Below are 17149 nucleotides of genomic sequence, written 5' to 3' on the forward strand. Positions count from 1 at the left end.
CACACACACACATATACATACACACACATACTGTACACACACACAGAGATGGTGGAGTGTGGGATTATGTAATTGCTTATAGAACTACAATTCACATATCTCATGGCAACCAACAATGTATAACTACATTATATAAATACTTGCCAAATGTAAGTCTCACAATAATGTGAAACAATAGTTCAGAATTTCAGCTTCCATTTCTAGATATTTATATCTAGATGTGTTAAAATTTTCATGTGATTAAAAATATTGTAACAGGTGACTTACAGTAACTTCTTGTTGCCTAAGTGTGCCCTGCTAACTGTTTGTTTAAATAATTAATAGCTCTGAATGTATAGGTTTGGTTAGAGCCTTGGTTTTAGCTGTGAATACTGCATTGGTTGTTAAAAAAGATAATATGAAAATAATATGAAGACCACAGAGCTGCCTATTTGAAAAAAAAAGGCAATTCTATAGCAGAGAAAAGATGTCAAATTTACCAGAGTCATTGAAAAAGCACTGGGTATAACCATTACAACAATTTGGAAAGGTTTTGGGTACAGTGAAGAACAACCCAAAAACAATAGCGTGTCCTCACCAACAACCTCCACAAGGCAAGGGTAAAGATATCACAATTCACTATGTAAAGTAATTTCAAGAAATTTGAGAGCAGGAATATAGAGGCGATACCACAAGATGCAAAACAATTACCAGCAATAAGGATCAGAAGGCTAGATAGAAATTTTACAAAGTACAGATCTACAAAAATACAGATCTACAAAAGTTCTGGAACCAAGATTAACCACTACCAAAGTGATGAAAAGGCCAAAGTGGAGAAATAAACAATCTACTTATGATCCAAAACATACCAGGTCATCGGACAAGTGCCATAAATGAATTCAAAGAATAAATACAAAAGACTAATTGAGAGGAACTTCATCAAGACAATGGACCAAAACACATTGCCAACACTACTAACAAATGACCTCATTGGGGAAAAACATAATAGTTATAAGTTAAAGTTAAAAGTTATTTGACTGGCGAGTCATTTCCAAGCATTTACAAATCAGAAGCAATGTGACAACAGTATACAAAACTTACTTGTTGTTTTATGTCTTTCTAGACTGTTTGGTTATCACATGTTCCTATAGTAATGACAAACTACAAAATTAAGTTCAAAATGAGAAGGGAGTTCAGGGGTATCTTTCCATTGCTTGTGTATTCTAATGCCCGGAAGACTAGTTTCCTGTTGTTTAGGTTTCTGCCATATTTCAACACAATGTACAACCATGTGCCCTGCAAAAACACTTAGCCCACGGTGTATTTCCAATAAAAACAGACATTGTACGTGCTATAGCTGAGCCTAGAGCAACTACAGTTGCAGGCATTAAAAAAATAAATCATCCAATTATGATTATTACTGTGATATAAATATGTTTTTTAGCTAAAAAAAATGTCATATGCATTGTTTAATAGGTTTGCTAATAAATTAGTATAAATCCTTAATTTCTTAAATCTGGGCATATTTGGGGATATTCTGGGATGTGATTTCTTTTAACAGTAGACAGGGGTCAGCATACAGTAGGTGGCTGTGCAGCCCCATATGCAGCAAGCTGTGATGGACTGTGTGTTCTGGCACCTTTCTCTCCTATCCAGCATGAGCTTTTTCAGCAAGCTGTGCTACAGCAGCTCTTTTGTGTGCTTGGACCAGGTGGGCTATCCTTTGCTCCCCACACACATTGGTGGGTCTTGGGTGGCCAGTTGTCCTTCCTTGGACTGCCTTTGTTGTGTACTAACCACTGTATATGAGTTATACCCCACAAGACCTGCTGTTTTGGATGTGGTCTGAGGTAGACATCTAGCCATTATAATTTGGCCAAAATATCTATAAGTTGCCCATTTTTTCTGCTTACAACAGATCAACTTTGAGAACTGACTGTTAATTTGCTAGTTAATCCATCCCACCCCTTGACAAACGAATGTATTCTGCTATACATTAGGAATAGGAAAGTAATTTACTCTGCATTTTTTCTATGGTGCTCATATAAATCATTGTGATGAAACAATCAACATTATTCAGTTCAGTAAATTCAGTGCTTTTAAGGTTTTGGCTGATAAAGCTATTTGGTTTGACCTTAAAAGGAAGTGAATTAATAATTTATTCTTGGACATAGAGTGAGCACAGCTGATCTATAGCTTCTGGATTCAACACAGTGATCAACTCAGCTGATAAATACGGTAAGACATCTGCTTAAAATGACTTAGACACTAGGCTTTTGGAACCTTCTAATATGAGGGTGTAGATAGAATAAGCATAGTCAGACAGCGAACAAGACAGTGTGTGAGGGAGGCAGTGGCTCTCATATCCCTCCATTGTCCTGTTTCCTCTCTTTCTGACATCCTTTGTTTTCTTTGAGCCCATGGACATGCTGGAACAGAGTCACAGAGACAGTTTCATTTATATATATATATATATATATATATATATATATATATATATATATATATATATATATATATATATATATATATATAGTAGTCTTTCTGTCTGTCTCCAAAGAAGAGCAATAGAGACTATAAGACTAAAAATTTTATAACAAAGAGGCTAGTCTGATCAAATTTGAGCCTCACATTACCGTTTCAGGTTAAGATAGTTACTGTTTAAGATAGTTATTTCTCCTTGCATAAAACAAACGAGAAGTATACATGAATATTAGAGTTAGAATACACCACGCAAACAATAAACGTGATAAAGTGATGAAACACTGCCCTCTGGAGTATACTGGACGTACTGGAGTATACTTGGGGTTACCTTGCATTCAGTGCATTAAATATATTTGAGTCATATATTTAGAGAACTTCCCCATTTGTACCAGGAAAAAACGCAAAACGTTAAACTAATAAGCAAAGATGAGCATATCTAACAATGCAAGAAGCGTTGTTGCCTGACAGCTCGATGTATAATTATGACCTTTTAGTTAACGTCTGTGTGGAGATGTTCATGTTCTCTCTGAATATCGCTTATGTATGTACTCCTGATCAGCTACTGAAAATTAATAGATCTATACAATGGGTCCTGTACTCTTTATCTGTTCGGTTCCTTTTCAAGTCGATGAAGATGAGAAATAAAAAGGTTTTCTCTATATGAGCTTCCTTCCTGCAAAATTCTATTGCACCAGAAGCACTGAGACTCAAACAAATTTACCCTCAGCTTACAGACAACGCATCCATGTTTTCTTTTGACACACACAACTCGAACAAAATCCCCAGTTGCCTAATCTTAATTAAGACTTTGCGGTGTCGTTTATGTGCGTTTAAGTGGCACACAAACTAATTCCGTTGATGAATATAATCCCATACTGGTGTAGGCGGTAACATAAACAGGTTTGGTCGGAAGTGCGCCCACTTGTGACCATCATGCGCTCCTTCACAATGATTTCTACCAGTTAATAGAATTTTAGTACTGATAAAATTTATATCAACAAAAATCATAAGATTTTACCACGTGCCATGTTTTTGCATCATGATTAATTATGCATTTAGTTTTAAAACTGTTCTGTAATTCAGAAAACATAATAGAGTTTATTGCACTTTTTTTAATTGTTGTGTAAGTCTTCTAGTGACTGTTATTCAAATTTGTTTGTTATTTATATCACAATTTATTTGCTACTTATTTTTGTTGATGCTTATCATTATTTATTTTATGTTTTAGTAAAATTTTGAAAAAAATTTTTTTAATTTTTTTAATGTTGAGTGGGCAGCATACTTTTACACAATGCTGTTCCTGTAGGTTGTTTCAACACAGTAATTTCATAACAACAGATAAGATATATTAACCTGCTGGTCTTACTAACCCCCTCTGCATCTGAATTCTAGATTTTTTGCCTGGGAGATACCAGTCCATACGGATTGGCTTCACTAGCACAATGAACTCAGTCAGTCCTCGGGGTTATGTGCTCAGTCCACTGCTGTTTACTCTGCTGACTCGATTGTGCAATATACAGTTTAAAACACTGATGACACTGCAGTTGTGGGCCTCATCATCAACCGTGATGAATTAGCATACAGAGAGGTGGTGAACACAGAATGGTGTATAGACAACAAACTATATTTTAAAATTGATAAGACTATATACATAATCGTCAAATTTAGGAGTAAACCACAAGTAAACCACACACCATTGCACATCAACAAAACAACTATGGAAAGAGTCAGAAGTTTCAGGATTCTTGGTGTACACATGACAGAGGACTGGACACATGACAGAAGACATCACCTGGAATCTCAACACCACCTTCCTAGCCAAGAAGATAGGGAAAGGGATGGATAGATGGATAGATGCACAGTATCTGACCTCAAAACCCTACAGCAGATTGTAAAAACATCTAAAAAGGTCACTAGCATCTTTCTACCCACTGACAACACTCCATACAAGAACCTCTTCATCCACATAGCCACCAGCATTGTGGATGATCTATCTCACCCAACCCATGAACTTGTCAACCTCCACAGTACATGAGCATCTATACAGTACAGTACATTCTGCAACAGTTTATCACCTGAGGCTGTCATATTATAGAACACCCTGCTGCCTTCCAGTGAGTCAAACACCTAATCCAGACTCAATACCAACGCACACTGTATTTACGAACACTTAATGGAATGCTAATCATATTGCTGCTAGAAATATACCTATTGCAGCTACACTACAAAATAGTTTACATCCCATGTTCTGCATTTTTAGCATCCAGTATATTTACTGTCCTGCACTTTATGTAGTCTGTTATATGTTGCACCATGGCCCTTGTTCCAGTGTATACAAGCTACTGTATATAGAGGAATGCGGTTGCAGTTCTGGCATACTGATGCCCTAGGTGAAATATCCAGTGGGGAAATAAGGATGCATTAGCATTGCATATGGTGAAATTCTTTTACTGAAGAATACAATGAAATAAATTAAGAATAAACACAATAATGAAAAAAAAATATTTATAACCATATGTGCATAAAATAATAATTAGAAAAATAGATAAATTGACCAAAAAACATGACTGCAAAGTCATAATGACTTCATTGTACAATACTTGTTATACATCAGGAGTAGGGAAGCATTTTCTATTGCACAATATTTTTGGTATGATGCTTATACGAATCAAACAATACAACTGTATTGAGATAATGAAATTTATTCAATTCCCTTGTCAGTATATTAATGTTGTGGCTGATCAGTGCAGGTATAAATAACCAGCACTCATCATATTTGATCAGGTCTATTTCTGCCCCCTTTGAAAAAAAGATTTTACACGCCTGTGATAGATGCAGAAATGGCAAAATCATATCATGTTGTACAGTTTGGTTGGTTTAAACCAGAAGTCAGCAATTATATCTAGGAAGGTCTGCTGTGGTGGCAGATTTTCATTCATCAACTGATTAAACAGGTGGAATCAGGTGTGGCTCCCACATGAATGACATGACAACCTGTAACCACACTGTACTTCAAACATGCTTCGAACATTCTTGCAAGTAGGTATGCTGATGTATATATACATTTAAGTTATTTAACACACAGTTCCACACATTACCAGGTTATAAACTAAATAACTTACATATTACTGCACAATTTCTGCATACAACCAATGCAAAAAATCTATAAAGAAATCAAGAAAGCAGCAAGACTGAGACATGTTTTTTTTATTTGCCCCTTGCATAAGGTCTATAAATACTGCTTATAATACAAGTTAAAATAAACTTGTATCAGCGGCAGATTATTTTATTACTCCAAACATAACTCTGCTAAATTAAATTAGCACTCTTACTAAATAAATAAGAAGAAATATTTGAAGATAACTGAAAGGTTAAATTTAGTGTAAACTAATTAATTTTTATATTGTGACGTTTATTTATTTATGCATTTATATATTACAGTGTTATAAATATTATAAATATACATTTAGTTCTACATTTATATATGTATTTATTTCTATTTATAAAAGTGTATTATTAGATAGTATTATATACTTTCATCGTTTATAGGGTTAGTATATTTACAACTTAGACTTGTTCATTTGCACTGTATCAGTCACTCTTGTGGAGCAAATCTGACCATTTTATTGCTTCAGAATGCTGCTTTTTATCTTCCATAAATGAAAAATATGCTTCAAAATGAATTAATGTATATATACAGTATATTCGGGCAGCGCAGGAGGGGGCGCTGTGTATGTAAAGGATGCTTGGGAGTGGCGAGCAAAAACCCAACCCTCCTTCACGTTGGTTTGCGGCGCTCTTCATGCACCACAGTAATTCTGCTCATTTTGCAGGCGCTGCTGAGGAAACACACACAGCTCTCCTCTTTCCCACCGTACAGCGCCAATGTGCGGTGTGACGTCACTCCGCCCGAGATGAGGGCGATCACTCTCAGCAGCATCTCCCACTAATATACGCTGTCTGTCTCCACTACAGCGCGTGACCAGCGCGAATAACAACACTGCTGCTTGGAACGCGACTAGGCGACTGTAGCCCGTTTGTTGTCTTAAATACAAACGAAAAGCTGTCAAAGGGAGACATGGCTTGCTGAAATCGCTTTAGTCAGCGCGGGGACAGCCCGGTCTTTCCATTTCTACAGGACTGGATGTCAGTTTACAGAGAAAATGCTGAGGTTTTTTGTCTGTTTGTTTTGTTTGTTTAACTCTTAATCGGGGTTAATCTTATCACATCGTGTGCTTTTGTCGAACTTGGACTAGAATATTGCTGAAACACTGCCCAGGATTATTGGATGTTGATTTTCTCAGCACAATGAGCGGTGAGTAGACACTTTGCATTCATTCTGCAGTGTGAAGACTGCAGAGTGATGAACTTTCTCTAAAGGAATAACAAGAAGTAATCTATAAACTGAGAGATTGTGGGGAGCAAGAAAAGTACACATCATTAGTAGCTTTCGTTAACTGTATTTCAGTTTTCACTCCGGTTTCATTCTGCTATACTTATTATTATTATTATTATTATTATTATTATTATTATTATTATTATTATTTTAATCTTAGAACTTTTTCTACTTTAGTGTCACATGTACCATGTTTAGGGGCTACCTTAAAAAAAGAAAAAGTAAATTATCTGTAAAAGTAAATCATTTTAAGAATCATCATGTTAACTCCAGGAGTTCTGCATTTCTGAACTACTCAAACCATCCCTAACTAGCACTAACAACCATGCCACAGTTGAAGTCACATGTCAATGAGGCACTGATTTACCATTTATCTCTCCCACTAGAAGGAGGCAGAAATTATTATTAATGAACTAATTATTAATGGCGTTTTTTTCAGAGGATTTTTAACTTAGTTGTCATTTTCTTTATCTAGAAAAATCTGATTTTTTTTCAGAATAGTCTCTCTACAATGTTTCAAAAGACACCCTTTCTACCTCCAAAGGGTAGAGCAACCAAATATACTTTTGTATTTGTGTTAATGATACTATTCTGTTTGGCTTTTTTGCTCTGATGACACAAGTCATCTTTTTATAATGAGATGCTTAATTCCATTCTCAGCTGATTAGGGTATAGCCTGACATAATACACATTAGAGAACATGGTTTCTGTTTATCCAGAGCACACCTGCCAAATTTACTATAGTTAATGCATTTTCCCTCTAATAAGAAGTTGAAGTGACTGTGACAATGAAAATTAAATGTGCCAGGCCTTTCGATTGTGGCAACAAAAAAGAGGGAATATTCTAACAAATGAAAAGCTCTTCTTGGTCCAGTGATTTTGGTCTGTGCAAACTACTACTTTGATTTTATATTATTTATGCCATAGACAAATGGTTAGATTAATGACAAATATACAAACAATTTATGCTTCTTAACAACCAAGTTTTTAAGCCAAACCTGGAAATAATGGACAAACCAATGCAGTACTTGCAGACATCAAGGTCTTTATTTCACATATAACATTAACTTTAAGCTTTTCTGTTTTTTTTTTTATTATTATTATTATTATTATTATTATTATTATTATTATTATTATTATTATTATTATTATAAAATGTGTTCTAATAAGATAATGTTGTGTAACCACCATTCATATGTACCTCCATAAGCATGTAAATGACATCTCAAATGAGTTCTCATACCTGCCACTCAGCAATCACAAACAACACACATACACAACATTTTGTTTCACTATATTTAGCATGATGACCTGAATGCCAGAGAAATGCAGCACACTTACCTGGAAGTTACTTTTGCCATAACCAGTTTCTACATTATCTCAAAACCAGCTGAGCGAGGAATTATTTTTCTTTCTTTCAATGCTGTGGGTATAACAATCAAACTCACTTAATTGCAAACCCTATTAACTGAGAATCATTATAGTATCATGCACAAAACACATCTGACACAGTTCATACGCACAGTTGACACAGCTCTTCCTAAGAAGATACTTATTGAATAATAACTGCATGCTGTATGTGATGATAGTTACTTGTGGTTCATTGGAGTACTGTTTGATGTTATAAGGACTATGATTAATTAATTCCTTTCCCTTTCTTTCCTTTTCCTGGAATGTCACGGACTTGTCTTGATAGTGCTTTATGTTACAGTTTCACATTTTAATTTAATAGAACATTTAATCCTTCATTTTTAAGCTGACACACTCCCCTCCAAATATACTGGAATGGCACGGTTAATTGTTTTTGTCATACACTGATAGACTTTTGTCTTTCTGTGAAAACATTTTTTGTTAAGAAGGATAAACTTTACTGAAGCTGAATACGGGTGAAAATCACGCCATTTTGAAGCTGTGAAAACCCATTTGCATAGGCACTCCACAAGTTAAAATATTTTGAAAAAGAGTAGTTGAGAACAGAAAAATTATGAGAGCTCCAAAGAAAAACCCAAAATCAACAGGCAGTGACATCACCAGCAACCTCCAGAGGCATGGGTGAAGGTACCAAAACCCACCATTCAAAGAAGTCTTTGAGAGCAGAAATATAGAAGCCCAAGGTGGGGAGTAATAATTATCTGCTGGTAGCAGCAGAATACATTTAGAAGTCGACATAAACATTCTGCCTGACATTTTACAGAGAAATATATTTAAAAAGAACATGCAAACCATACAACAAAGGATTTCATCAGGTGAAAAAGTGGAAGCAGAACCAACAGATCAGCATTTCACCTCCTAAATAAGATACCAAAAGGAATGTTTTCAGTGTATAGCAAAAGCAATTAAAAAATGACCAGCTTTTGGAGGGCACTAGATGTAACATCAAAAAATGTTTTTACTCATTTTGAGTAGGGTTTTATAAATCATGGACAGAGGGATTTGAATAGCATGTGGTTAACTGTGGATTAGAGACTGTTTCATGCCATACTACACTGCCTTGTAGAATAGCCCTAATACTGGGTATAGGTTGCATAGTGAATTTGACAGGCTTAATTTGTTTACATACAGTATTCCCAACCATATTTTACTGTATGACAGTATGGTAAGTCAGTCCCATTGAACAACTGCCTTAAAAGTCAATAGGAAACCATGAATAAACTTTAAGACTTGTCATTGATCTAACAGCTCATAACTCATTCTGTCAGACCTTGAGTCAGCTTGTTAGAGATCATTGAGAGAATGGGTGAGTGGGTTTCAATTTTGCCACAGAAATCCTATTTTTATTGAACCAATTCTTCTCTACTTTTCTATATGTTTCCATCAATATGTACAAACTCCTGGTGAAAACTAAGAGGCAAACATTTCCTGTATCCTATTCATAAAAATCTGAAGACAGTTTTATGAACACGCAGTTAGCCACATGTTTTTTGCATGATTTTATATAAAGCACACACAGTTAACTCTGCTCTGCTTTGTTTACAATGCACCCTTTCATCTCTGGCTGTGTGTCTCTTTCAATCTAATATAATCCTCTGTGACTGTAATCTTTTTGGAGTCTTCTCAGCTCAGTGCAGAAATAGCTACAGTCCTTTAAGCTCAGTGGTTATCACCTTACACCTTGGGCTGGTAGTCAGTGGCCCTAAACTTACTTACTTATCTGAAGTGGCTTCATCTTTTATACTTATTGATAGCATAAAGTATAAAGGTGTTAAGGCAGATCTTAATTTGTCGAACATTTGTTGCAAATCTAAATTTCTCAAGCAAATTATTGTATTCAATAAAAAAGATTTAGAACTCTTTTTTTTTAATAAGACGTTTCCTATTTATGCATTATGCCATTTATTTTGAGATCACATGCCTTGTGTCACTCAATAAAATCAGCTTAAAGAGGTATTACAATGCATAATTGTTGTTAAATTTCACTGCTTAATTACTGTACTTGATAAAGTAGTCTATTAATGAACTTGTTAATATTAATTTCATTCTTAACATATTCCTTAACATATATCTCACTACAGTGGAAAATTTTAATAAAAAAATTCCAATCAAATCAAATAAGTTCTAAAACCCTATAAGTTCTAAAATCTATTAGAGCCTGTATGGTACAGCAATACTGTACATTAATGTGTCCACACTATGGGACACTAGGCACTTAGCTCTGCCACAATCAGAATGCAACCTTTTCAGCATTCATACAAATCTACATGAAGACAAACATAATCATCAATCAGTCTGAAACCTGTGACTTTCTGATTCAGGAAAAGACTCAATAACTTCACCAAATTCTTCCTCATCTCAGCTCACAAACAATTTTTGTCATAATATTATGACTTTATTCTCCAAACATTGCAACATTATTCTTGAAATATAGTTTAATTTTTTTAAACCAACAGCAATAAAAACATATGGTGTAGTATTCAAATATATAAAAAAGTGTATATAAAGAACATCAGGCTATAGAAAACCTAAACTGCATCTGGACGAATTAATTATTATGCAATATTTTTATTAATTATTTATTCATTAATTATTGAATTAATAATTAATATTTAATAAATTAATGTATCAGATTAACTTGGAAATAAAAGGAAATGTATACCTATATCACTTATGTTACAATAATGAATGTAGCATTTAGAGACAAATATAGAGCATTGTGACTTCTCTCAACCATTAAAGCAGTCCATATTTGTGTGGTATTTGTGAGTAATTGACTAACATTGTCACAGATGGGCCACATACAGAAATCAGAAAACAATGTGGGCAGGAGTCCAGGCTAAGATTCTGCCAGAAGTATATTGCTAATGTGGGCAGGAGTCTCTGTGGGAGCATAACCATATTAATGGGTCATTGTTCAGTGGAGTCACTGGAATGTAGTGTTTTTCAAAAGGTTGAAATTTGCCAAATGTTTTGTTGAGCATAACACATGGTTTGTTTCAGTAGTGGGATTTTAGAAGTGTCTTAATGATTGTCTGAAAATGGGGTAAATGTGATGCTATGGCCTACTCAAACACAAGATCATAACCCAGATGAATGCCAGTGAGAGGACATATCTTTTTGGCAGAATGGTGTGCACCCCTCCAGTTGTTCCAGAGATGTAGAGATATAGAATCTATTCCATAGCACACTGTTTTGTCATCTATTCGTAGCACAGTACCTCACTAAGACACTGAGCTGGTTTTCTTTCCGTCCTCAGTTTTCGATCCTGCTTCAGGGTCACAGTAGATTGGGAGCCTTTTCACTGTAACATGGGGACAAGGCTGGAATGCACTGGATAGAACACCAATTCATTACAGTAATTTGTTATATATTTTATGTCGAAATACACAGAGTTAATTCTACAACAGGATAAAGCAGGGTATTTATCAAAGCACTATTAGACATGTTTCCAGAATGGTTTCACAATAATTGATTCACTTGCTGGCAGAAGGTTTGAGTGCCTGTGATGCATTTTAATAGAATAGAAATCAGCACAGAATCTTTTTTCATTAATATAACAAAGGAGAAAAAGATTTTTGCCTCAGGCTCAAAATCTCACACTTATTGTATTAGCCAAGGTCCCAAAGACACACATGAGTCTTTTCCTTTAGTACCTTTTCTTCTTTAACCTTAAATGTTTCAAGAAGTTACTTAGTGTGGCATCTATATTGTTCCCAGCAGTACCTCATCAGCTGAGCTGTTATGGCAGTGAGTGCAGTACTGGACCTATCTGCTGCTTTCGCTGCAGAGAGGTGTGTAAAGGAGAGGTTGTGCGAGTGCAGAGCATCCACTTCCATGTTAAATGTTTCACCTGCCAAGGTAAGGAGTTGTTATGCTGTTAAGTGTTTTATTAACCCTTATGTTTGGTCCCATATTTGCAATAGATGTCCTATTAACCTTTACCATATATCATATTTAGGTTTAACAGGAAAACCTTTGCAAAATTTATATTAAAAAAACATGTCATGCATAAGAATCAGTAAACAATGATCAAACTAGCATAAATATTTTTGGGAGTCTGCACAAATAGACTAATTCACATGTTGAGGATCCCCCACTGTTATCTGTTTACGTAGCATGTGAGTGCAAATAACACAGCAACCGAAAAAGTAATTGAATTCTTAATTCAGTTTGTTACTCTCAGTTTGCGATGTTCAAAATGTCTATTAGAGAGCGTTTATTAGAGAAACTGAGCCAAACAAACAAGTTCCCCCCCCCCCCCCTTTTTAACCTCAAAGGCAGCTTTTATTAGCTACAGGTATTACAGGTTATAATGCACTTTCACAGTTTTTATTTAGCTACTGCTTGTAAATCTTTATAAGATAGTACAATACTTGCAACTTATTAGCTCTTTACTTTGAGTGAATAGATGTTTAAATAACAATTTTACCCTTGGCTGTGCTCCTGGGACTGCCATAGTGTTTGTTTGTGTCTTGTCTCCCAGGCTGTCTGAAGCAGGGACCTGATGAATAATGAGATCATATGCTCTTCCCTCTGCCACACACCAGCATGGTGATGCTCCATAGTCTCAGCCATGACATTATTTTATTTTGTATTGTAGTGGTCAAGAATTCAAAAATTTTGAAACTGAATAAGACCTATCTCATGCATGAGAATAATGCACACTGACATTTTTAAAACCTTCAAATCACCTAAAATAAAATCAGGTTGAATTTAGTCCAGTGTAATGTTCAATAAAAATTTGGTTAAGTATATAAACAATCAAATTGGGAATTAGTTGGGAGATTACAACTTCTTTTATTGTGGTTTTGTTAGCTGTTGTTTTGTATGGCTGGCCATATGTTCCAATGTCTGCTCCAAATTGCTTTTTCCATGCTGCATTTGAATGGTTGCTTGGGTAACTCTGTGAGGGGGCACCCTGGTTGGAGGTTATTCGCAACAACATCAAACCTGCTGGAGCATAATCACCAATGGGAACATTCTATATCAAAACTTAGAAAAGAAGTAAATAGGTAAAGAGTAGGTGCATGTAGCAAATCGTAGTGTGCAGATACTCTCAATTCTTTATAGCAGGGACGCTGGCTTCAGTGGGTTGCCTTTGCCCCTACACCATGGAAATTCACCAGGTAAATTTCTGTAGACAGATTATTAGCCAGATAAGCTAAGGCCATAGGGTGTAGATAAATATGTTACACATGGATTTTGTGTCATGCTGTTTTCAAAGACAAGATTTTTTGATGAGAAAAGTGACTGTTTTTTCCCCTATGATATCAAGTAATCTTTATATCCTTAAGTCCCTTATAACAGAATGCAACACTTCATATACTGTATGCTCTATTCCCTTACTGCTATTAGATAAAGCTCCACTTTAATAGGAACAACAGATCCCCTGCTTATTCATGCAATTATCCAATACAATTATGCAGATGTAGACCAAGAACTTCAGTTAATATTCACATCAAATAACAGTGGGGAAACATAAGACTGTGTGAGCAAACCTGACAAGATGCCTACAGCAACATAAATAACCACTTACATCTATGGTACTGTAAGTAGAGAAGTATCATTAAACGCATCAAATCTTGGGAAGGATGGGTCACATCAGCAGTAGACCACCCTGATATTCAGTCCAGTAAGCTCAGACGAGGAATCTGAGGCTACAGTGGGCACAGGCTCACCTAAAATTTACAGCTGCAGATTAGAAAAATGCTCTTCATACAGTCTTCAGCTGTCTTGTGTCAGTGGGAGTTTCTGGTAACCAACAGAAGACTACCCAACATTTAGACATACGAGGCAGGCAAAGGGTAAAACATTATAGGGTATAGCAAACAAGCATAATCTACACAAGATTAGGACATACATCTGTTTTGAGAAACATACAAATTTAAACAGACAGATTATTAGAAACATACACAATACTGGAACGATGTGATTGTAAACATGTTAATGTCATTGGTAATTAGTTGTCGACATGGGGATTAAGAGCAACATGTCTCCATCATTGAATAGTTCATAACTTTGACAAAACAGACTGCTGATTTAATCCATATCTAAAAAAACATAAATAAAATACACATCTATGGCTTCAATGCATATGACCTCTGAAGGTGTGCTGTGGTATCTGGTAAGGATCTTCTGCAGCAGATTCATTATGTCTATGGTCTTCATGGATTAGACATTTGTGAGCAGCATTGATTATCTCACTACAATTGCACCTGTCAAGGGATGGAATATATTGTGAAGTGAACATTCAGCTCTTTAATTTGATGTGTTGGAAGCAGGAAAATAGGCAAGTGTTAGGACCTGAGCAATTTTGACAAAAGCTAATTTGTGATGGCCAAAAAGCTGGGCCGGAGCGTCAACAGATTGTGCCAGGTGTTCCCAGCATATAGTGAATAGTACCTATCAAAAGTCATCTAAAGAAGGACAACCACTGAAACTGACAGCAAAGGTACCCTTACCCAAATCCTCAAAGCTTGGAAGGGCATGGGTGAGATAGGGATCACAATCATCATGGCCAGGTGAAGCCATTCACTAATTAACCCTCCACTTTTCCCCCCAATCCCCCTCTCCTATTACTGTATAGACAATCCATATGTAAGTCTATATGCAGATTGCCACCATATGGACTTACATTAAGGGCAGCACACTGATGCAGCATTGTTCAGACCTGTCAGCTCCATTGTTGCTGGATTGATCCTGCTCTTTAAATTCTGTTTTTGTGCATTGTTTTGCATGACTCATAATGTTAGAATGGTTTTCTCAAGGTTCCCTGGTTTCATTTGTGTAGTAGAATCCATTAAGCCCAAAATGACTGTTCTGCTGTATGTTTTGTGTTTACCACAACAGAAAGCATTGGTGTGTAACTAAATTTGACAAATGAGCTAAAATGATATATTTTTCAAGCGGTGGATTTTCCTGTTGGACAAACTGCTATATTAGTAGGTATTAGATTCAGGGTAAAGAGTATCAGCCCACGAATATATGAGGGAAACTGACTAGGATTTAGTGAAGCTTAAAAGTGATGTTTTCTGCTTTGAACTTCTGCTCTTCTCTTGTATTTCTCTTATTCTCCATGTCTCTCCACTCCATGTTGCCTCCTTTTTGTACATTCTGTATGTTAAAAGCACTGACTTAAAAGTAATTAAGTTAATTGAAAGAGATAAGAATTAATGACTGTGATTTGCTTCTTATTTAAAACAATTTAAGATCATTACATGCAGTGAATTAGCACACTATTGTAATTGGAATCAAAATGAATCTGGTGGCATGAAAGCTTTAAAAACGTCTTTAAGGAAAAAAAGGACAAAATGAAGTGGAAAATGCTGGATTTAAACATCCCTTACTAACCTCTCTTTATACCACAAGCAGCCTGATTTGATGATGTTTGGCTGATATTTAGGATTTTCCATCTGCACATTTCCATGATGTATGATTTTGTGCAAAGTGGTTGAGCTGTTCTATGATCTCCAATTTAATAAACAGTTGTTTAAGTGCAGTTATAAACTGTAAAATTTCAGATATACTTCTGCCACATCAAAAAGAAGTATTTTGGCTTCATATCATTAATATTTTATTTCCACTCTGTTCAAAAATCTGTATTTTATTGTGCTAGAAATGAGAGCCTATAGTATAGAGGGTAGAAATGAGAGTGTAGTCAGGCTGAAGCTTGAACTGGATTTTTTGAACTATTCTGACATGGTGTTTTATGACATATTTGCATTTTTTCTTTTCTCATTCCAATGTATTAAAAATAATAATTTTCTTACCCAGACTAAATTTCAGTATCAGAAAATGTGCTCGCTCTCTCTCTCTCTCTCTCTCTCTCTCTCTCTCTCTCTCTCTCTCTCTCTCTCTCTCTCTTACAAAACCATTGTACAGATAAATGTACAATTTAACAATAAAATAAATAGAAATTATATACAGTAGAATGTAATACAGAAATGACTGATTGATACATATGGTGCATTTTGCAGCACAAATCAGCATTTCTTGAATGTGTAGCCTAGGTTTCCATTTTTAAATTATTAAATTGAAACTTAAGTGAAACTTAATGTGTGATCCATTTAGACTCTTATAGCAGCATAAACCAAAACAAAAACAATACAGCAAGATTAAACCTATTTAGCTTCCACTCGTGCCACCCTGGGTGGTGTGTCTCAATCATGGGGCTTGTATTCTGCTGTTAGTCATGTAGATTTCTGTAGCCTTAGATGTGTTTTCCATTTTTCCAGATGAAGTCAAGTAGAGTCTGAATGTAGCGCGTGTGTATATGTGTCTCAGTGTCTGGCATTAGGGTGGATTCGAAATTAACCATACATTAGTAGTATAGAGAAATACAATAGATAGATAGATAGATAGATAGATAGATAGATAGATAGATAGATAGATAGATAGATAGATAGATAGATAGATAGATAGATAGATAGATAGATAGATAGATAGATAGATAGATAGATAGATAGATAGATAGATAGATAGATAGATAGATAGATAGATAGATAGAATACAGGTAATTGTGATCTTTTATAAAAAGGAATAAAAGTAAACAATGAGTTTGTTGTCCTTTTTTGCATGTCTGATCTAATCTGAAAAATAACTAAACAAAAAAATGCAATGTGATTGCTGATTTAGCATTAAGACAGAAACATCCTTAGGTGAAATATACAGAATGCTTTTTTTCTGACTTGTCTGGCACTGTGGTGGAGGGGGAAAGTGAACAGGATGAACAGCTTCCAGTAGCTATGGAAACATGTGCTTGTCCAATCATTAAGCCCATGCAGTGGTTGCTGGGGAGAAATTCTCCCAGAGTTGAGGGACTTGGCAGCATGATAACATCGATGTGGTAGACACTGT

The 17149-nt window shown here is 35.4% G+C and overlaps 1 protein-coding gene across 12 annotated transcripts in view; it reads left to right on the forward strand.

The window, feature by feature from the left end:
* The first annotated feature begins 6229 nt into the window (after positions 1 to 6229).
* ablim3 (actin binding LIM protein family, member 3) overlaps positions 6230 to 17149 on the forward strand; it is a 46211-nt gene continuing 35291 nt past the window's right edge. For 9 of the 12 annotated variants that reach the window (XM_027136062.2, XM_027136064.2, XM_027136065.2 and 6 more), the window contains exons 1-2: positions 6230 to 6778; positions 12011 to 12151. In XM_027136062.2, the coding sequence (XP_026991863.1) occupies positions 6772 to 6778; positions 12011 to 12151 (148 nt within the window). In that variant the 5' untranslated portion in view covers positions 6230 to 6771. Of the gene's footprint in view, positions 6779 to 12010; positions 12152 to 12776; positions 12845 to 17149 lie in introns of those variants that run through there. The other 3 variants (XM_027136063.2, XM_047802640.1, XM_047802642.1) reach the window with 3 other exon arrangements.

Source organism: Tachysurus fulvidraco, chromosome 17 (genome assembly GCF_022655615.1).
Source record: "Tachysurus fulvidraco isolate hzauxx_2018 chromosome 17, HZAU_PFXX_2.0, whole genome shotgun sequence".
Lineage (NCBI taxonomy): Eukaryota > Metazoa > Chordata > Actinopteri > Siluriformes > Bagridae > Tachysurus > Tachysurus fulvidraco.